Source organism: Protopterus annectens, chromosome 8.part0, assembly GCF_019279795.1.
Source record: "Protopterus annectens isolate FY-2018-M chromosome 8.part0, PAN1.0, whole genome shotgun sequence".
NCBI lineage: Eukaryota > Metazoa > Chordata > Ceratodontiformes > Protopteridae > Protopterus > Protopterus annectens.
The window spans coordinates 1,092,000,330-1,092,023,062 of NC_056741.1; the positions used below are offsets into that span (position 1 = coordinate 1,092,000,330).

Consider the following 22,733-nt stretch of genomic DNA (forward strand, 5'->3'; position numbering starts at 1 on the left):
GTTTTAAATTTATAGTTCTGAACATTTTTCCTTTAAACAATGAAACAAATCATATGAACTAATAATGACAACCTGCCCAATTCAGAACATTTCAACCATAAAGGGCCACTCTACTCAAACTTCTGTCATACAATCCACCAATATCAATTGATATGCAGAATATTTGCAGGAAGCTTCTTTGTTCACCAGTGGGAGTGGGGAGCACTGTGCAACCTATTTGTCCCTAGAGGAGTGGTTCCAGCCCAGCAACTTGTAGTTTATTGGCCATTTTGGGTCAATTCCTGGCTCTTTTCAACCCCCTACTATAAAGCCAGTTTTTGTGCGAAGTTGCGCAGCATTGGGCAGTGCCGGTTAATCAAGTTTAAACTATTTCTGGTTCCGTAAAGTCTGCTCTTCAATTTTTCCCTTAGAACTGCTCTACTTGCAATCTAAACAGCCTATACTCTATCTGAAAAGCTCAGCACTTGCTCCTAAAGCATTTTTTATACAGGTAAAGCACTCTTAAACAAAAGTAAATACTTCATTCACCTAAATTCCCTTGAGTACCCATTTCCCTATAGGTCCTTTCTGACTCGGTTACACAGCAATCTTTTTCACTATTCTAGCATGTCAAAGGGTCAGTTGCTGCCGTCCTCTCCTGTTCAGCTGGTGAATCTGGGAATCTTGAGGCAATGTTACAATTGCCTCATGTACACAGACAACCCTCTCCTCCTCCCAACAAATACAAATATATGCGAGAGATGCAACTATATAGCCAAACTGGAGGCTGAGCTCTCTCAACTCAGTACTGGCAAGACCAGTCAGGAGGAGAAGGTAACCACGCACACCACAAACCCAGTCTCACATAGAACTATCACAACTGCAAACCAAACACATAAACACACAAAAACATACTCTGAGGCGCTGATTAAAAATCTACCAAAACAACAGAGGCCTCCAAAGCAGACACCCAAGCAACCGCCACCTCAAGACATAGCACATGCAACACGTAGTTCACAAAGTCAGTGTGCTAAACAGTCACAGCCATTAAGGCCAAACAACATGCCAGACACACTTGTAATAGGTGACTCCATAGTCAGACACACTGACGTCCCGCTCACCAGACTGAAGAAGGAAAAGGTCACAGTAAGCTGCCTGTCGGGAGCTAGAATCCGCCACATAACACAAGCACTCAGGTCACTCCACAGCAAGTACAAATATGACTCAGTCATTGTACATGCCGGTGTGAACGACCTGAGATGTACCTCCCTGGACTACATGAAAAGAGACATAGAGGAGCTCTCTGATTATGTAGCCCAGGCCGGTATGACCCTGACCCTGAGCAGCATCTTACCCTCACCAAGAATGATGCCACAGTACAAAGACAAAATGATCAGTTTTAACAATTGGCTTAATTACTGGTGTCATTCTAAGGGGATCCAATGTCTGTCTGCTTGGGATGACATGCTTGACAAGCCACGCTGCTTCGCAAGGGATGGCTTGCACCGGCCACCCCTGGGCTTCCGGATATTGGCCAAGGCTCTTGCCACCCCCATAGTGTTTTTTTTAGGCAAGGCCCAAATGACAAACCTACCTCCCTAGAAAACACAAGTGGAAAAAAACTAAGGGTAATGCTGCTCAATGCCAGAAGTCTAAACCTCAAGATGCATGCTCTCGAAGCCCTCCTCAGTATGGAGAACATCAATGTCTGTGCAGTGACTGAAACCTGGTTCAAGGCTCCTGAGAGCACCCCAGCACTATCAGGTTTTACCTCATATCATGCTTTCCGGCCCCAAAACTTGGACCGATCCACAAAAGGAGGGAGAGTATCCATATTCATCAAAGATACCCACACCTCCAGGTTAGTGGCAACGCACGAAGCATCGGAGACCATCCAGGTGCAACTAACCATAGGCAAAACTGCCTTACAGTTTGTAGTATGCTACAGATCACCTCTCAAACTCAGGAGCCCCACACAGCCTTCTTGAAGACACTGGAGAGTATGAATGTCTCTCCAAATACCATCATATTGGGAGACTTCAACTACCCAAACATAGACTGGGAACATTACACAAGCCCCAACACCCTAGCCCAAAGGTTCCTAGAATTCATAAACTCAAATGCGATGGAACAACTAGTCACCATTCCCTCAAGAGGAGACAATATACTAGACCTGATCATCATAAACATGGGGACAAAATGCTCCACACCGGAAGTATATCCCTCATTGGTGAGATCAGACCATAAATTAATCTCACTGGAAATCCACATCCCGCCCCCACCCCTGCACAAAAGACCACAGTGAAGAACTTCTCAAAAGTCAACTTCACACTTTTAAGACTGAAGTGGTATCCTTCAAGGCCCCTGGGCCAGTGAAAACCACAACCCACACTGCTGAATCCTTTACAAATGCCTTCTATGGGCACCTTCAAGAATGCATGGATCATGCGATCCAAATAAAACCAAGACCCATTCCCCCAAAGGCAGGCGCCCGGTCTGGTGGACCCCAGCCATAAACAAACTTTACAACAGGAGGAGGAAGCTACTACATGACAGAGCAAAATCCCAAAAAGGGAAGGCATCTCTGATCAGTACTAGCAAAAAACTACGATCACTCATAAAATCATCCAAGGCCAACTTTGAGAGAAAAATCGCAAAAGACACAAAAGACAATCACAAGGCCTTCTTTAGCTATGTTAGAAACCTGGGTGGAAACTCCCAGATATGCTCAGAATTAGTCCAGAATGACACAAAATACACTGAACCCACAGACCTTGCCAACATTCTGGCAGACAGGTTCAGTGCAAATTTCTCCTCCCCCTCCTCCCCAAAAGGAGAAATAACTATCCCAGCAGAGTGTAGCCTCCCTAACATCTCAGATGCCCAGGCGAGAGCCGCCCTCTCTAAAGCTAAAAACACAGCATCAGTGGGACCGGACGGTGTCCCGGGCTGTGTGCTACATGAACTCCAAGAGGAACTAAACCCACACATAAGGCTGCTGTTTAATCTTGGCCTTACTACAGGATACATAGCCAGAGAGTGGCGTACGGCAACAGTGGTCCCACTTCACAAAGGCGGTGCTTCTACGGACCCTGGAAATTACCACCCCATAAGCTTGACGAGCCTGGTTTGCAAAGCTATGGAGAGGATCATTATGGAACTCATAAACAAAGACATTGGGGACCTACAGACATTGGATCCTACTCAATTTGGCTTTGTCAAGGGCAGATCCTGCCTTTTGAACTTGGTCGACTTTTTTGAAACGGTCACTAAGGCCATTGATGAGGGTAAGGCAGTTCACACAGCCTACCTTGACCTTGCAAAAGCCTTTGACAATACCCCACTCGGGCATCATAGACAAACTCACCAGCTTAAATGTAAACCCATATGTCACAAGATGGGTTGCAACTGGCTCAAGGACAGAACCCACAGGGTCAGATTTGCTGGAGCTATGTCAGACTCTAAGCCGGTCACAAGCGGTGTCCCACAGGGCTCAGTCCTGGGACCCCTCTTGTTCGGCATTTATTTTTCTGAGGTACAGGCAAACATAGGAGGATTGTGGCTGACAAAGTTCGCAGATGACTGCAAACTGGGCGTCATAATTGATACTCCAGCGGACACAAGCATCCTTCAGAGAGGCCTTATAGAAACGGATAATTGGTGCCAGAGCCATGGCCTTAAGCTGAACGCCAAAAAATGTATAGTCATACCCTTTGGGAAAAACAAGGTACCCACAAATTACCACATAGGTGGTCTTCCGTACTTAATGGATTAGGTAATCAGGGACCTAGGGACCCAGGTTGACGGTAACCTCTCATTTGACACTCACATTGCCAAAGTGGTTAGGAAGACCTTCTATATTGCCCACCTTATCATGAAGGGTTTCACATCTAGATCAAGAGAGGTCGTGTCCCTGTACTCTTCTCTTATCAGGCCAATGATTGAGTACAATGCCCCATTTGGGATGTATCTTACCCGACACCTGCAGCAGTTGGAAAGACCCCAAAAGTTCCTCACCAAGAGGATAAAGGGTCTTAAACATATGTCATATGCTGCCCGACTGAAGAAACTCCAGCTCTATTCAGTCGCATACTGCCTACTCAGAGGTGACCTGTGCCTGACGTACAAGGCCATGTACAATCAGGAATTAATGGACATGCTCCACCTCAGAAAATCCAAATCCATCAGAGCCACGAGAGCAAGAGACTTAAACCTCAACACAGAAATAAATAGGACGTGCTGGAGGGACAGATTCATAACCCAGAGGCTCCCTACACTCTGGAACAGAATCCCAATCCATGTTTGGCAGAGCCCCTCACTAACTCTATTCAAGAGAAATCTTGACAAGTGGATGGGAGATCGTAGGTTTACCCCGGGGGTCATCTCTGTGTCACTACTAGACCGAGGCACAGTAAACTAAACCCTAAATGGGCATAGTATTCTCATCCTAAGGGGTGGTGAAAGCCACACACACTCTGGTTAGGCTTATAAATGCCCTAGGGCAGATAAAGTACGAACCTATGAACCTAAGTAAAAGTTATCTGAATAATTCCACATTAAAGAGATCTGAAACCAGTGAAGAGGTTGTTGCTAGAAAACAACTTTATATTTCAGTGTTTAATCTACAAATCCGATGCCTGCTGCCCTTGAAGAATAAATTGCCTACGTTATATTAAAAAAAAATGTTAAGCTGGTATATTGCAATAGGGAATGGGTGGCAGACTGAAAAATAAGTTCATAGTTATTAGGCATCTCATCCAAAGGAGGACATACTCAGGACTGTAGCACTCCACCTCCTTAAAATACAAATCTACATGTTGTGGGAGTAGAAATTACAGTTGTGTACTCTTACCATAAATGTAGATGTTCGAGTGTGTTCACTGTTGCAGTCATGACTGTAGGGTTCTTCCTGCCAGCAGCAGCCCCTGATCGGCCAGAGTCCCAAAGTCTGGATAGGGCGTCAGCTGAGGTCGCTTTTATCCTGACATCAATGCGTCAGAAGGTATAAAGACCTCAGCTGATGCCATTTCCCCAGTTTTTCTTGCCCCAGATGTCAGGTGCCCAAAAGGAAAAGGCTAAAAAAGAAACCATGCCCAAAACCTCATCATTCAAAATACCTCATAACAGATAATACTCAAAGAAAAAACAAAAGAGGGGGCAGGAGGGAGGGTAACCCAGACTGCAATAGTGAACACACTCGAACATCTGCATTTATGGTAAGAGTACACAACTGTACTATGTCCTTCGTGGTTCACTGTTGCAGTCATGACTGTAGGGTTGAGTCCCAAAGCTAAGAAAGGGTGGCTGGAGGAGAAACCGAGATTGCGGTCACAAAACCTTGCAAAATCGCAGAAGCAAAACCGGCCCTGGATTTAGAATAGAGAAGGAGGTTGTATTGCTTAGAAAAAGTATGTACAGAACTCCCAAGTAGCAGCCTCCCTCCAAAATATCCTTGGTAGGAACCCCACAAAGAAAAGCTGCTGAAGTAGCAGTAGCCTGGGTAGAATGAGTCCTAACATTAACAGGAACTGGATTGCCATGATAAGAGTAATAGAACTTGATGCAATGGGCAATCCACTTGGAAATAGTTTGCTTAGTGATTGCTTTCCCTTGAACAGTAGGAGCATAAGCGACAATTGATCAGATTTCTGGAAAATCTTGGTCCTGTCCAGGTATAAACAAAGCTGCCTGTGCACGTCTAAAGAGTGCAAAAGACTTTCTTCCTCACTTTGAGGATTAGGAAAAAAGGTAGGCAAATGAATAGACTGATTCAAGGCCACTGCCGAAACCACCTTGGGCATAAAGGTGGGATTAGTCCGTAGAGATACCCTGTCCTGAGGAAAAATAAGGAAGGGTTCCACAGCCATGAGTGCTTGCAATTCCGAAATTCTTCTAGCAGAGGTAAGAGCTAAAAGAAAAGCAGTTTTCCAAGACAAAAATTTCAAATCCGTGGAAGCTGCAGGTTCAAAAGGAGACGAGGTTAATTTCTCCAAAACATAGTTAAGATCCCAAGTGGGAACAGGAGCCCTCATAGGAGGCCGAATATTCTTAGCCCCTCTAAGAAATTGTTTAAGTAATGGATGAAAAAAAAGCGGAGGATCCGTATCGTAATGTGCAGAAACAGCAGAAGCATGAAGCTTAACAGACGAAAAAGATAGGCCCATATGTAACAACTCTGTCAGATAATGTAAAATCAGAGGAATGTTCGGAACAGCAGAATCACCACCCTGGACTTGACTCCAGGAGCAAAATCTTTTCCATTTACCCACATAAGATTTTCTAGTGCTGGGCTGTCTAGCTTCAAGGATTACGTCCAATACCTGTTTGGAAAGGGCAGAGGTGTTTACAGACCCTGGATCCGCCAGGCAGCTAGATTCAGAGTTTTGACATGACTGTGCAGTATTCGGCCGTCCCGTTGAGACAGTAGATGAGGGATTTGAGGCAGAATCCAGGGAGACTCCTGAATCAAGTTCATCAGAGTGGAATACCAGAATTGGCGAGGCCAATTGGGAGCCTGTAAAATCATTTGCGGTCTGTCCTGTTTTATCTTCAGAAGTACCCGAGGTAGAAGAGGAAAAGGAGGAAAAGCATATACTGAGAGGTGTTTCCAACTGAATGAGAGGGCATCCACTTTCCATGCTAGTTTGTGGTAGGTCCTTGTGCAGAATGTTGGAAGATGATTTTGTGGGGATGCAAAGATATCTATGTCCGGACATCCCCAAGCCTTTATAATCATCCTGAGTATCCGAACATCCAACATCCATTCGTGTGGATCCGAAATGTGCCTGCTCAATGTGTCTGCCAGAGTGTTGTCTTTCCCTGGCAGGAATTGCGCTTGTAAGTCGACACTGTAGGTCAGAGCAGTGTACCAGAGAGTCATGGCTAATCTGCACAGGGGGTAAGAGTGAGAGCCCCCCTGCTTGTTTATGTACCACATCACTGTAGTGTTGTCTGACTGTATCAACAATTGTCCTGGTAGAAGAAGGTCCCTGAAGGCAATCAGGGCATTCCGTACAGCTAGCATCTCCTTCAAATTTATGTGCAGGTGTGTTTGCTCCTTTGTCCAAACACCCTGAAGACATCTCCCGTGCATGTGGGCTCCCCAGGCATAATCTGAAGCATCCGTTGTCAGAATCGGTGGAGGACAAAAAGGCTTCCCCTTGTTCTGTAGACAGGCTTTGGCCCACCAAAGAAACTCTTGCTGGAGACGAGGCAAAATCGTGATCACTGTTTCCAAACTGTGGTAATGCTGAGACCATACACTCTTGAGGTACCACTGCAGTTTCCTCATATGCAGCCTTGCATATGGTATTAGCAGAATGCAGGAAGCCATGTAACCCAAAGCCTGCAGAATTTTTCTTGCAGTCAGCTGTTTCATTGAAGCCAGGTGTCGGAAAGAAGCCAGTTGCACTTTTTTGTCCGGTGTCAAGGAAGCCATCTGGGTTGAAGTACTCAGAAGAGCACCCAGGAAAGTAATCCGCTGTGTGGGTACCAGATTTGATTTCTTTAGATTCAGTGTGAAACCGAGGTACTGAAGAAGACGTTGCACAAAAGCTAGATGCCAAAGTAGAGTGTCTTTGTCTAACGCCTGAATAAGACAGTCATCCAGATAAGGGTATATTTGAATCCCCTTCTGTCTGCAAAACGCCATTACTGGTGCCAGGCACTTTGTAAAGAACCTGGGCGCAGTAGATAAGCCAAAGGGCAGCACAGAGAACTGGTAATGCTTAGAGCCCGCTTTGAAACGCAGATACCTACTGCACTCTTGCCTTATAGGAATATGCAGGTAAGCTTCTTTTAAGTCCAAAGTCACCATCCAAGCGTTCTTGCCCAACATAGGCAGCAGCTGCTGCAGAGTGAGCATCTTGAATTTTGGGATATCTAGGAAGGTGTTTAGTACTGAAAGGTCCAGGATTGGCCTCCACGAATTTTCCTTCCTGGGAACCAGGAAAAGTCTGGAATAAAAACCTTGCCCTATTTCTAAATGTGGTACCAATTCTGTGGCCCTCAATCCTTCCTATCAGAGGTGCTTCCAGGAGAGGAGCCCCTGGAACCAGAAAGGGAGAGTCATAAAGACTGTTTTCGGTAGGGTTGAGACTTATCTTCACCTCCCTTGGGAGAGGGGGCACTCCACTGCCTATTCCTAAAATGGGACTGTGCCTGTCCCCTACCTCTGGAATGCCTGAATCTGCCTCTCTGAGACCTGTCTGAGGCCGGAAAGGACCAAGGTTTAGCTGGCCAGTGTCTGCTAAATCTAGGAGGTTGCACCTGTAGAAAATCCTTAACTGTCTGCATAGATTTGGCTTTGTCCTCCATTTTTTCTTCAATACCTCTTCAGCTTTGGACCCAAACAGAACATCGTGCTGCAAAGGGCATCCAAAAGTTTGGCTTTAACCTGATCCGGCAAGCTTTTCTAATAACAGCGCCAGTTGTTGCAGCCATACAAGAAGCTTCCAAAGAATCAAAACCACAATGCAGGGTACGTTTACCCACCTGTTCAATAACATACAATAAATCCTGTAACTCCTGATTATCTGCACCAATGGACACAGCTGACATATTTTGTTTAAATACAGACAAAAGGTATTGCTGATACGTCAGCATATGAAATTGACAGTTCAAAGCCCTAATAGACAATGTAGCAGAAGTATAAACTTTTTTACCCCATCTCTCCAAAGCCCTGGACTCTCGGTCAAAGGGAATAGGATTTTTAGCAGAGGCCGCTTTAACACCCTTAGGACCCTGAAAAATTGTTTCCAGATGAGGCAAAAGATTCTTAAAAAGAAACGTGTGAGAATCTGGAACCCTATAATACCTATCCGGTTTGGCCGGGGCAGGGGGAAAAGAATCAGGAGAGAGAGAAGCTTCCGAAAAAACATCATCAACAATGTCCAATACAGGGGGAATAGCCAGAGGCCTATGCTGTGGGAGAAGAAGAAAATCCCTAAGCCTTTTCTTGGATTCAGAGAAATCCTGCCCTTCCCAGTGAAAATGCACCCTCATATCATATAAATTTTCACCAAAAGAATAATCCTCAGGAGGAGAGGCTGAAGGAAAGGAATCTTCAGCATCAGAATCCTCATAAGGAGGAAAAGAATAATCCTGCTCAAGGGAAGAAGCAGAAGAAACAGAAATTTGGTATGAAGAATCATAATCTGACTGTAATCTAGGCTTCTTGTCAGGAGGGGATGTGAACCCCTGATCATAGTCAAAAGATCTTCAGCCATCCTAAGCATCTGCCTCTGAGGCCTAGGACCCTGATCAAAAGGTGCCTGTGCTTACCATTTCACTTTAGCTGGAGCCTTAGACTTGGTCTTTGAATGTAAAACTGAATCCACATTTACAGGAAGCTGCGAAGGCCAGAGAACTCCCTCAGAAGCCGGTACCTGCCTACCGGCTCCGGACCCAACTGAGGGAGCAGTATCCGAAGGTCCAATCCCTGGCAATTCTGAAGACCCCATCAGCTCCACACCGGAGTTGGTACAGGCAATTGTTTCAAAAGAGGCGGACGACAGGGGCTGCAAAGGCACCTCACTGACGACCGTCGAACCAGCAACTGGCAATAACTGAGCAACATCCTTTGCTGTGGACCTCGGAGGCCTGTCTGCATCCTTGCGCCTCTTACACACCCCAGAAGCCAGAAAAGAATCCAAAGACATGTTATAATTAAACCTTTTTCCAAAATAGTAAAAGGCAAAGTTATATCTACGCCTAATAGTACACCGATTAGATCTAGCACAAAACGCACAATTAGCAACGTTGTGGTCAGGACCCAGGCAGGGAATACAGTAAGAGTGAAAATCCCTATGAGGTATTTGCTTCCCACAAGAAATACAATTATTAACTTTTTCTGACATCTGACTGGAGCAAGAAAAAGACCTCCCCAATGGGTACTTATCTTTATAAAACGAAAATCCTGGGATTAAATCCAAAAACAAACGGGAACAGGCTGACCGGCATCAGTGAACTGCAAAGGGCAACGCGCGGCAAGAAAGACTGGGGAAATGACGTCAGCTGAGGTCTTTATACCTTCTGGCGCATTGACGTCAGGATAAAAGTGACCTCAGCTGATGCCTGATCCAGACTTTGGGACTCTGGCCGATCGGGGACTGCTGCTGGCAGGAATGAACCCTACAGTCATGACTGCAACAGTGAACCACGAAGGACATCCTATAGCCTTCTGTATCAAGATGCAAGTATGCTACCTGCTGTGCTGCTTTAAAAATTCTATACCACAATAGTGATAACATTTGCTAAACAAAATAGTTGCACGTTTTAAGTAGGCTTAGCATGAGCAGCAGTAGATTTCTCTTCCCTTGAAGCTCACAATTCCTTGAAAATACACTTGAAAATAAAATTCACCTGCTAACTCTAACTAGGGCATTTCTCTCTCTCTCTCACACACCTCAACCTCGTAGTGCAAGAAAGCTGGACAAAGCCTAAAATAAATAGGAACAGATTATAAATATTGCTGTCATGAACTAAGAACATTGCTAGAATCTGCACCTGCTTCTGACAAAGTACCTTCTTAATGACACACAGGACAAATATATATTTGTGCAGTTATTCAAACCCAGATGACAGGTGCAGACCTCATCAATGACTTTTAATCAGGAGCCCACCTTTCCCTTTGTAGAAATGAAATATTTATTTTTAGCATGTGCACAATTAAGGAATCAATGTGAGAAAAATCCACATAAAAAATAGCAAGATGTGAGATATAAATCAGTCGACATATATATATATGGGTGCATGGCAACAGATCGAAATAGCTACAAAAATATCTAATGTACGAAATACCAACAGTTAAAAGCAATCTAAGCACAAAACAGAGAAATGAAGGCATTTTGGCACAGTCCTATGATGAATACAGATGCATGTGCTAACTACTTTGACTGACTAGGTTCAATATACACACTCACTTACTGATCTACAGATAGAATAACAGGATTTACATTAACATGTTGGATCAGTTTCTCTTTGGCGTGTATTTATCAGAAGTCAAGGTCAATGTCAGGGACCTGTGGCTTACCAAGTTTACAAATTATTGCATGCTAGGAGTAATTGTAGACCTCGCCTCTTAGCATAGACAAGTGAATGGTGCCAAAGCCATGGTGATCTTGGCTCTGTTTTTTCCAGCCATTGGTGACCGTAGCATCAGACTCTTGTCATTCTCTTAAGCATGCCCTTGCAACAAATGCCTTTAAGCTCTTAAAGGGGCTGCCAAGTAACCCTACAGTTGCTGGCTCTGCAGCCACACCTTTATATGTATCTGGGAGTCCTAACTTTTCCATTCCCAACCCATCAAGAGGATTTGGTCATTTAGTCATATCTGCTTGAGATAAAGGCTAGCAAATCATTGACAAACCAAGCACTTAGGGCCCCCAATAGACCCTACCATGGAGAACTTGGATGATGATGATTTGTCGATTCTACCCTTCTTCCCTTGATTTGGAGAGTATTTGCCTGTGATGCTGGAGAGTAAAGACTTGACTCTCTCTCTGACTCCAGTCCTTTTTCCACCAGCAGAAACTCTAGCAGGCCTGCCATTTTACCCCTGGGTGCCCCCCTTTTTTTAAAGTAGATGTGCATTTTGAATAACACCCATCTCTTAAGAAGCTGGACTTGGCTTTCTACTGTACTGTTTTGAAAGTGGTTCTTTTGTAGGGCTCCTAGACCTTCATCGTCCATCTGTATATCTAACCGTGGAAACTCTCTTAGGGACTGACACGTTTGGAAGTTGCAACTTTGTATCTTCTGTTTCTGTGGGCAGTGAATTACCCTAACCTACATGGTACATTTTCAGAGTGATCTGGCAGGTAAAATGCAAAGTGTGAGAAAAGATGACGGATGATCCTTTTGAAGAACAGTATTTGGACCCAGGCAGCTCCTTTCTTTAATTCTGATAGTCTTGTATCCTGATAATGTTGTAGCCTGTCTGTATTATAATGTGGCAAAAGCACCTGCCAGAGCAGCAGGGTCTGGCACTGTATATGAGAAACTCTTGTCTGCACTTAACCCAGATTGTCAAGGACACCAAGGCAAATTTTATTGATACCTCTTCAATGGGGCTGTCCTGTTCAGACATGAAGTCTCCAAGCAGTCATGAAAATGAGAGAGAAGGGACAGATCAGCCATATGGTTGTAAAATTCCACCATTGATGGCATACCTTTTCTAGGAAATGAAGGAGCCATCACTGTATGTGGTTTTGCTGTGGCACATAGCAGTAGCAACAGAAGAGGCTGGAAGCAGGTAGTCTGTACTCTCTTGTTTCCACTAAGGTTGTGGACCAAGAATGTAGCATTGGGGTTTTTCTACAACCTTCAGGAGGCTGTGGTCAACAGCAGGGCAGATCAAAGCCCTCCTGATGTGTTATCTGACAGTTTCATTCTGAAGGTGACGGAAGGCTGATTTCTACATGCCAGGTCTTAGAGTAGCATATATAAGAACATAAAGCTAAGGTGCATTATATTCTGAAGTTTTACAGATTCCTTTCTTTTCCTTCGTAGAATTCTGTCACTGTCCTTGCCTTCTACTCATTCAAAAACAGTTGTTAAGGAAGTAGGTGTTAAAGCAAGAGAGTCACCCAAGAAGTTAAACCAGACCAGCAATGGATTCTTTTTGGTGCCAGAGAAAATTAACCTTGGGCCCTTAATTAGCGGTTCAGTGACCTAAATTTTTCAGTAGTTTTGGTGCATTGCATACTTCCTTGCTTGCCATAAGGAGACTAGTTTTGCTCTGAGGACCTATGAGACGACAGTTTTCTTATGAAGATAGCCAAAGATTCAAAGACGTTTCTGCACTTTTGAGTCAGTCGGTCATGATCATTTTGAGGACTCTTCCTTTAGGTTTCAACTTGGTCTAGAGAGTTTTCTTCAAATACATCAGTAGTTGCAACCCATCAGATTCCATGCTGCCCCCTTATCAGTGACTATCTATTGCTTCCCTATCTTGGGTTGTTGTGAATCACAGAAGAGAGCTCCAGCAGTCGTATGCCGTGACAATCAACCTTGCAAATCTCAGTTGCACACAGCTCCAGTACACCCTTTCACAGGCTGCACTTAAGATATTACGGTTTTGAGCTTTCCTTACTCAACAGGATCCTGTCACTCCAGCAGGTGGTTGCTTTCATTCATGTGGTTCCATTTCTTCCAGCAGAGAACCTGAAGGTTGTAGGCCTTATGGCAGCTTAGTTGTTATAGATTGTCCTGTTAGATTTCAAATGAGGCTATGGTGTGGGACACTTCAGGATCAGTGATTTCAGCATCTTGATGTTCTCTGCCCATGCAGTTTTAATATCAGAAATCTGTCCGTTTCATCTGGCATGATGTTTAATCTAGGCATTCTTCAGTCAGAGGACTCCTCAAGCAGCCATTACCACAAATGTATTATCCATTTTGTGAGGGGAGGCATTATAGTGCCTAGACTGTCAGTGTCTCAGGAGTCTCATTTATCTATCAACGTGGCATTTTTTTGTCCATTGTAGCCATTTAGAGGAGTCCTATCTCTTCAACCAGACAACATGACTGTTGGCATTCCATAATGTAGCAAAGGGGGAGTGGGGAAAATATTCCTACTGACCATCTCAAGCAGCATTGAGGGTGTGGAACTGGCTGTCTGCCTATGATGATTCCTGGTGCTGATGTGCATTGTAAGAGAGGCAAATTGTGTGGGCAAACTCTGACATTGATTTTTAATGCCTTACTAATTGTGCCAGAGCCAATTTGACAGAGTCTTTTGTATTTGGGGTACTCCAGTACTCCAGAATGCCTGTAGGCAGCTGTAAGTGTCCATATTTGTCCTTCCTGTGGAAAAGGGTGGGTACAGGTTAGAGATTCCCTAGTCCACAGGTGGCCAAGTGGTCCCCTGTACACCCCCCCCCCATATAATGATAAATTCAATTAATTCAGACAGCAAGCTTCTCAGAGTCAAAGTTAGTTATATTTCCCCTTTTGGCTTCTCTTTCTCTCACTTCTGTTCCCCTTTCTACTTCAGAAGCCTGTCTGTGATCATCCAGGGCATTGCTGTCTTACCCTTCAGATAAACCATAAAATCTTAATTCATTAAAGTTGCATGCAGAGTTTCTCAAGTTCTGATAATAGTAAAGGCCATACAAAGAGGAAGTGATGTTCATTTATTACTTCTTGTTAAAGACTATCACTCAGAAAATATGAGACATATGGACTCTTTCTGCTTTGGCATCCAGTGAAGGTATGGACCCTGTGTTTACCCCTGTTGCCATGGTCCTTTTACCTTTCCAACATTTTGTTTCTGGATTCAATTATTCCTTCATTAAGGTTCACCTAATAGCCATTTGCAAAATCTATTCTTAAAATAGACGTTACCTGTCTTGCTGCAACAAAGGACTGTAAAGATATTCTGCGTGGTGCTTTCCACTGAAAGCCTCCCATCCTTTGGACATGAGAAGCTTCCTCTTCTGCCTTTGAACTCTTTGCTTCTGCTGGTTCGAAGTTATGTGTGTGTGTTGTTTGGGTAGGTGGGCTGAGCTGAAGATTCTTCAGCCAATCCCCTGAGTAGTGACATAGGTGTACATGAGCAGTGAAAGTGGGCATAAACCATCTTTGTCGGGTTTCATAGCAACATAACAAGCATAACTAAAGTAACATAAGCATTTTCAGTCTGAAACGCTAAGCATACGAATAGACAGATATTTGGTCTAGTAAAAACCCATTATAGAAAAGGCAGAGTGCTATTAACAGAAAGGTATAAAGACATGCAGTTAATGAAAAACTGACACAGTGTTACTTATCACGATTATTATTGGTATAAAACAAGGCTGGGTGATCAACTGTTGCCCCTAAAACACTGACATTTATAGCTGAAGGTTAGGCTGTCAAGCAGCTTAGGTTTGAGCCAGTTATAATTTTGATTAATTAAATGTAACCAACAAGTAAGGAGTAATTTCAAGAAGTTGAGAGATTTATTCTGACTGCCTTCTTATCTGCCAAATGTTCTTTTTAAGTTGAGATTGCTTTCTGTATGGCTTCTTTGGGCACTGGCGCTTGCATCACAGACCACGTTTTGCCTGGCATTCCATTAGTGACCAGATTGATAAGTAAAGTAATGCTGTCATTTCACTGATCTGACAGGATTTCTTGAAGTCAGATATATGCCTTAAATTAATAGACTGTTTGTGCATATCAAGTGTCCCAAATATGTTTCTTGCAGTGTATCTGCTTGACATTCTTGCAAGTGTAGAAGTATTGATTTTTTTGGCACTGTTATCCAAAATTGTTGTCTGTTCTTCCCATAGATAATAATTAATGATGCTCTGTAGTTTCTGCTAAATAGATCGCAGAATTCCAAATTCAGTAACTTGAACATGAGCAAGTTGAGAACTACAGTGGTTGAAGCAATAATTTGGAGCTGCCATTTATGTAGCGATAGTGATTCTCATATAGTTTAGAAAGAGATAGTGATTCTCACATAGTTTAGAAAGAGAGAGAAATCTTCTATTAAGACAAGTGACCAGCAGCACATATTGGGGTTAAGGTGTTTACCTCACAGACAAAAAGTACATAGTTTGACTCTCACCAAAGAGAATTGGCTAGGCTTACAGCAGTCCACAAGGACAGGTAGTTTAGTACTCTGAACCTACTGTACTCTCTGAAACAGAAGACTTGTGTGCAGTTATTTACTCTTATTTGATTTTATACATTATTCTTATTTATTTAGTTAGTAAGTTAACATTTCTTGACTGGGGCAAGCCGTGGAGAAAAGTGCCATGAGAAATATGACATAGTATAATAGCATATAATGTGTGAACGCTGAAGGAAAATTCTTATTTTGTAGAAATGCAGTACAATGTTGCACATTTTATGGCTCTTTTGTCCTTGTATGTTAGAAAACTAGTGAGCCTGTAACTTTGCTTAAGCTTCCACTCCATTGGCACTTATTTATGGTATTAAACCAAAAGTGTGGTCAAACTAAATCCTTTCTTATTTATACTGTGTAACCTTAGGGATTCTCAGTTTAACTCAGTTTTTTTGGTATAATAGAGAATATTGATTTGTTTTTCTTTGTTGAATTTGCAGCCCAAACCTGACAGATTCATTTTGTTTTGATCTCTGTAGTAGTACTGTCATCTTTGAACAAAATTGTTATAAGCCTATATAAGGTTAATCTCCATTACAGGAGGATCAAAGTCAAATAAATGAACAGCGAGAACAAAATCAGCTTGTGAGATCATTATGATACTCCAGCTTTAAAGTTACCCACTTCCAAGTGCTTGACTTAGAAGAGCAGAGTAATGTGCGACAAAAATAATCCTCTGTGTTTTACCAGAAAAATCAAACTTTTTGTGAGGGACAGGTAAAAACATGAGGCAAAATTCTGGACAATTGAGTAGTATGCAACAGAGACTGATCAGACTGATCTGTTAAATTTCCCAGTACCCCTCCTTCATTTACTAGCTTACTGTAATTATGGTGAATACATGCTTCATCATGTTTACCTCCACAGACATCAGCTTGGAGCTTGTCTGAGCAGAACCATTTTTTTTCTGCAAAGAGGACCAGTTGTTTACCAAAGTGGGTTGTAAAAATACCCTTTCCAGTTGGTTAGCAAATTTTCTTGTGACAAAAAAAAAATACAAAGCACAGTTCCAACTACCGCAGGAACTTATTCCATGGCAGCAGTGGTTACATCCGTGTCCTTTTCCATGCAGTGCCACTCTGGGCAGTTCTGCAGCTTGATCTTCTGAAGGGTTACCCTACAGGTGGACAAGGTATTATTCTTCAAGAGGCAATTAGTGAGGCTCTAGATGCCAGAGGTCAGGTAGCTGAACACCGTTTTCTATAAGACATCATTGTCTCTGATATTTCTAAGTGTGCGCCAGCAGTGATGCCCTTTTTGTGGGAGATTTCTCTCTTTTTTGAGTTGGTGTGACTGGAATTGGTATACAAGTTTGGGTGGAGCTGGAGGACCCCCCCCCCCTTCAGTTACATTTTTGTTTCTCTGTGATTTCTTCTTTTGAAGTCCTCATCAGGTGTTTGGTGACCCATAGTGGGAACTTTTGGAAGAGCTAGGAGTGCCACTACAGGTCGGGCATTATTTTCAAGTAGTCTTTCATGTGCACTGTTTTCAGGGCTAGGTTCCATGACTGAGCCTCACAAGAAGACTTGCTTGTAGTTCTTTTCTAGTGGTTGTTGAAGATGGACCTCTCTTGGCCAATACAAAAGCTGTGTACCTAACATAATGATAGATCTGTAAGAAGGTGGTCCATAGTATGAAGTATACCCTCCCTCCATCCTCTGCCTTTACTGGTTTTCTAATCCTTGTAAACTGAAGAGTGAGAGTGCATGATACATAATGGAAGTTGGAAGGTGCTTGGCAGTTTGGGGAAAGTTTTCTTTACATTTTAAATCTTCCAATGGTCCTGATATTTGCAGCAGTAGTACCTAACTGTTATCAAAGACATAACTCTAAACCTTTCCTTCTCCAAAATGAAGAACCCTGACTCTCATAATGTGGAACAAATGGGCAAAATCTGAAACGCTTGCAACTAAAGCTCACGGGATGTTTAAAATGTGCTACCTTTTACCTGTAAAAAGTTCTTTTATAAGTTGATTTGAATGAAATCTATTTACCATGGAGATCACTTAAAAAAATTCTTAACGCTGAATGCGTGACAGACCTTTCAGTGTGGAACTTTGAGCCACATGAGCTTTTGAGGACCTAACATGAAGAATGTTCCTCGTATTGAGGTACACTTGAAATTTATGATCAAAGATGGATCTTTTTAACAGTCTCATCATTGTGTTAAGGAAATAAATGTTTGTAGTGTTGTGAATTCTTGTTTAGTTTTATTACATTCCAAAGACTTTTAACTGCATCTGTTGCTTCTTTTGTTTTACCATCAGCTTTGGATTTGATGTACATTTCTGTGTTTTGGAGATTATGTACCGTACTCCATATGTTTTAAGGCTTAAACTTTGAAATCTCCTTCAGCCTATGTCATGAGCTATTGTTACTGTTATAGTGGTGTTTCCTATGAAACTGCATCCATGCACGCCTAGAGGAATCTGACTTTTGGAGAAGATTAGTTGGAGAGGGAACCGATGTGGAGGTTGCTGCCCCATCATTAAATTTATGTGGCAGTTATTGCGTTATTCAAACATTTACTGTTGTGTGTACTATAGTGTCACAAGTCTCTTCTGATTTTGTTGCAGGACGGTAGTGAGGAGACAGGTGGACCAGTCATGCAGAAAACTCCAATCATTCTTGCTAAACCTCCTGCAGAACGGGTAAGATGTAAAGCCACTTAGACATTGCATATCCCAGAATGGTATGAATTGTGAAGCTTTATTGTATCTATCAAATGAGCATTTTGATGTCTGCTTGCAGATGCATAATTACTGTTCTGAAATGCACCATATAGACAGTACCTTAATTTGGCCTGTGTGTAACACCATGCAACAGATGCTGATCTTTATACTTAATTAGGTAATGAGGACCAGCCACGCAGGTGCCAACCAAAAGACCAATTTATTGACAACACAAAACCAACACTATGGTGTATGGCAGTTAAGTGCGGATGTTCTTCGTCTTCCCTTGCTGCAGTCCTGACTATTGGGTATAGTCCGCGTCCCAGTCGGCCCGAATACCAGAGTATAAGGCTGACGTCGGTCATGGCGCCTTAGACTGACGTCAGTACGTCAGGGTACTAATGCGCATGACCGACGTCATTTCCTCAGTCTTTTTTGCCGCATGGTCCGATGCAGAAGCAATTTTGCGAGTGCAGGTTGGCGTTCTGAGATTTTCCGAAACCGGAGTTTCAGACCGAGTACAGAGTTGGCTAAGTAACCCGTTAGAACATTTTGGTTTTCTTGCCTCAGTATATTACCGGATGTCAGAAAAAGTGAATAACTGTATTTCTTGTGGGAAGCAGATACCGCATAGGGATTATCATACATTGTGTATACCTTGTTTAGGGCCTGAACACGACGTTGTTGGTTGCCGCTCTTGTGCTAGATTTAATAAGCGCACTATTAAGAGGAGGCTTGATTGTGCTAGGTTAGTGTTTGGGAAGCGTTGCAATTATACTATGCCGTCGGATGCTCGGACGGCTGCTTCATCTAAGAAGCGTAAGGACAAAACAGTGAAGTCTAGGGTGAGGAACCGCAGTCCCGACGTCGGTCCTTTAGAAGGCTCAGGGGAGCCAGAGGTTTTGCCAGGAGTCTCTATGGAGTCTCAGGCAGATACTTTACTGTTACAGGATGTGCCCTCTCAGGAAGTAGGCCAGGCTGAGGGGCTTCTCAGGTAACTGTTCTTCCCTCTCTTCCCAAGGTAGTTAGGGCCTCTCCTTCTGTTTCCAGAGCTTCTTTTAGAGGAAGGCCAAGTTCAGCTTCTGTAGGGGCTTCTCCTAGCATTTCGGGCTCTGTGCCTAAGAAACATATGCTTAAAATGGCTGAAGATTTGATTACTCTGATTAGAGGTTCTATGCCCCACCTGATAAGAGGCCTAGGGTGGAACAGGAGTTTGATAGTTTTGAACAGTGTTCACAGGCTTCAGAGTCTTCTGTGGAAGACTTGCAAGAGTTTCCTGCTTATTCTGATTCTGATGTGGATGATTCCACTCCTTCAGCTTCTCCTCCTGAGGATTTTTCATTTTCAGAGACTCTTCACTCCATGAGGGAGCACTTTAAATGGGAAGGCCAAGATTACTCTGACTCCAGAAAAGGCTTAGGGAATTCTTGTTTTGCCTCAGCATAGGCCCTTAGCTATTCCTCCTGTGTTGAATGTGGTGGAGGATGTTTTGCAGAGGCTTCTCTGAACCCTGATTCCTTGCCTCCTGCTCCTGTTAAGCCTGATAGGTATTATAGGGTGCCCAAGCTCATAAGTATTTGTTTAAGAGTCCCAGGGCGGACCCAGAAACTGTTTCTCAGGGGCCTAAAGGTGTTAAAGCTTCTGTTGTTAAAAATCCTGTACCCTCTGATAAAGAGGCAAGGGCTTTGGATAGGTGGGGTAAGAAAGTATATACTTCTTCCACTCTAGCCATGAGGCGTTGAATTGTCAATTTCATATGCTGAAATATCAGAATTATCTCCTTTCACAATTGAAATCTAAGGTGGATGCTTTGGCGAAGGTATTGAGTGTAAGAATTGCTGGATTTGGTTCATGTGTCTGAACAAGTGGGTAAGCATTCTTTGCAGTGTGGTTTTGATGCTGTTCAGGCCTCCTCGAGGGTGGCTGCTACTAGTTCTGTTCTTCGCAGACATGCATGGTTGAAGGATCAGAATTTAGCTGAGCATGTTAAGACCAGGATTTTGGATGCTCCTTTACAGTCTGATGTGTTGTTTGGACCGCCTGTGGAAGCAGTTTTAAAGAAAATGGAGGACAAAGCTAAGTCTATGCAGACTGTTAAAGATTTTGCAGGTGCAGCCTCCAAGTTTAGTAGAAATTGGCCTGCTAAGGGTGGACATATCCTGCTTATGGTTCCCAGTCTAGGGGTAGATCTAGGCGTGGTAGGGGCAGGGCTCAAGGTCGTTTAGGCCTAGATCAGACAGTTCACCTGCTCAGACTTCTGGTGAGGGCAGGGTCAGTCCTTTCGTAAGCAGAACCAATGACCTGCCCTTTCAGCTGCCAGTGGACTCTCGTCTGGCAGCTCCTTTGGGAGGAAGATTGTCTCTTTTCAAAGAAAATTGGGATTTAATCACTCAAGACAGATGGGTGCTGGATATCATTCATCACGGGTACAGATTTTATTTCCACACAATGCCCCCTTTCAAAGGCATGCCAGATATTCCTCCTCCACAAAGAAAAGAGGCTCTCAAGCAAGTTTCTCAGTTACTCCAGATAGGGGCTATTCAGCCAGTCCCTGTGTCAGAAAGGGGCTTCGATTTTATTCTCGCCTGTTCCTAGTACCAAAGAAGGGGAACACGTGGAGACCAATTTTGGATTTATCTCTCCTCAACACTTATCTGGACATTCCCAAGTTCAAGATGTTGACGTTACAGCAACTGTTACCTCTGCTGGGCAAGGATCACTGGATGGTAACTTTGGATCTCAAGGAAGCTTACCTTCATGTGCCCATAAGGCTAAGTTGCAGAAAGTATCTGCGGTTTCGAACTGGAGATTTTCATTATCAGTTCTCTGCATTGCCCTTTGGCTTATCTACTGCCCAGAGTATTCACAAAGGTTCTGGCTCCAGTGATAGCTTACTTCAGGCTTCAAGGCATTCAAATTTATCCTTACTTGGACGACTGCCTGATTCTGGCTCAAGAAAAGAACACCTTCTACAGCATCTGGAATATGTCATAGCAGTGCTAAGATGCCTAGGGTATTCTGTGAACGAAATAAAGTCCAGTCTAGTACCCTCTCAAGACATGTGCTTTCTGGGTGTGAGACTGAATACAGCAGCCCAGATGGCCTTTTTAACCCCGGACAAACAACAGAGTCTGTCACTTTACTTCCATCAACTATCTCATCAGTCCGTGCTGACTGCAAGGACAGTCCTTCAAGCATTAGGGTTCATGGCATCTTGTATTCTGGTGCTTCAATGCCAAACTGCATATGAGGAAGCTGCAATGGTATCTCAAAATGTATGGACACAGCACTGCCAAGATTTGGACACTGTCATTCAAATAATACCTTGCCTTCAAAAGGAATTCTTGTGGTGGGCTCAGGAATGTCACCTAAACAAGGGACTCTCTGTGACCCGGCCAGAGGCGAAGTCAGATTTTAACGACAGATGCCTCGGACACTGCTTGGGAGCTCATCTAAATGGAAAGTGGATACAAGACAAGTGGCCTGCCAGACTACAGCATCTACATATCAACATGAAGGAGATGTTAGCAGTCCAGTTTGCATTGATGGCGTTCAAGGAGTTACTTCTTCCAGGGCAGGTGTTGATTCTGACAGACAACACAACTGTCATGTGGTACATCAACAAGCAAGGGGAACACATTCTTATCCTCTATGCAGGCAAGCAATGATTTTATGGAGACTGCGTTAAGCCTGCAACTGACTCTTCAGGCAAGGTTTCTGCCAGGAGCACAGAACTCCCTAGCAGATGTATTAAGCAGACAAATCATGGATCCCCACAGTGGAAACTGGATCTTCATGTATTTCAGAAATTGACAGTGTCATGGGGACTCCAGACATAGATCTGTTCGCTTCTCCACTAAACCACCAGCTGCCAAAGTATTGCACAAAGGGTTTCATCACACAGCTTGGAAAGTGGATGCTCTGTCTTTCAGTTGGAAAAACCTTCATGTCTATGCTTTTCCACCTCTACCTCTTCTTCCAAAGGTATTACTAAAGGTCAGACAGGACAGGCCAAGGATGATTTTGATAGCTCCAGATTGGCCTCGGCAACACTGGTACCCACTTCTAAGGAGTCTTGTAAAGAAGCCTCCATGGCCTTTACCTCTGATTCCTCATTTGTTATCTCAGAAGGACGGTCATCTGCTCAATGTCAAGCTTCAATCTCTCCATCTCACAGCTTGGCATATTCTGTGTTGAAACATGGAAGGTCTCAGCTTCCTCAACAAGTTTTAAATGTGATTATGGAAGCTAGAGGCCTAGTACTAGGAGAGTGTACGCAGAAAAATGGAAGAGATTTTTATTTTGGTGTACAGCAAAGAATTTGGAGATTTCAGAGCCTAATTTGAGTGTGGCTCTTCAATATCTTACTGAGTTATTGGACAAGGGTTTGTCTTTCTCTTCCATAAAGATTCATGCTGCAGCAATTTCAGCTCACTATGATTGTGACCCACCTTTGTTTTCGCATC

General features: G+C 43.4%; 1 protein-coding gene across 2 annotated transcripts in view; it reads left to right on the forward strand.

The window, feature by feature from the left end:
• SMG9 (SMG9 nonsense mediated mRNA decay factor) overlaps window positions 1-22,733 on the forward strand; it is a 684,281-nt gene that overhangs the window by 28,101 nt on the left and 633,447 nt on the right. For both annotated transcript variants that reach the window (XM_044080557.1, XM_044080556.1), the window contains exon 2: window positions 18,172-18,246. In XM_044080557.1, coding sequence (XP_043936492.1) covers window positions 18,202-18,246 — 45 coding nt within the window. In that variant the 5' untranslated portion in view covers window positions 18,172-18,201. The remainder of the gene's footprint in view (window positions 1-18,171; window positions 18,247-22,733) is intronic.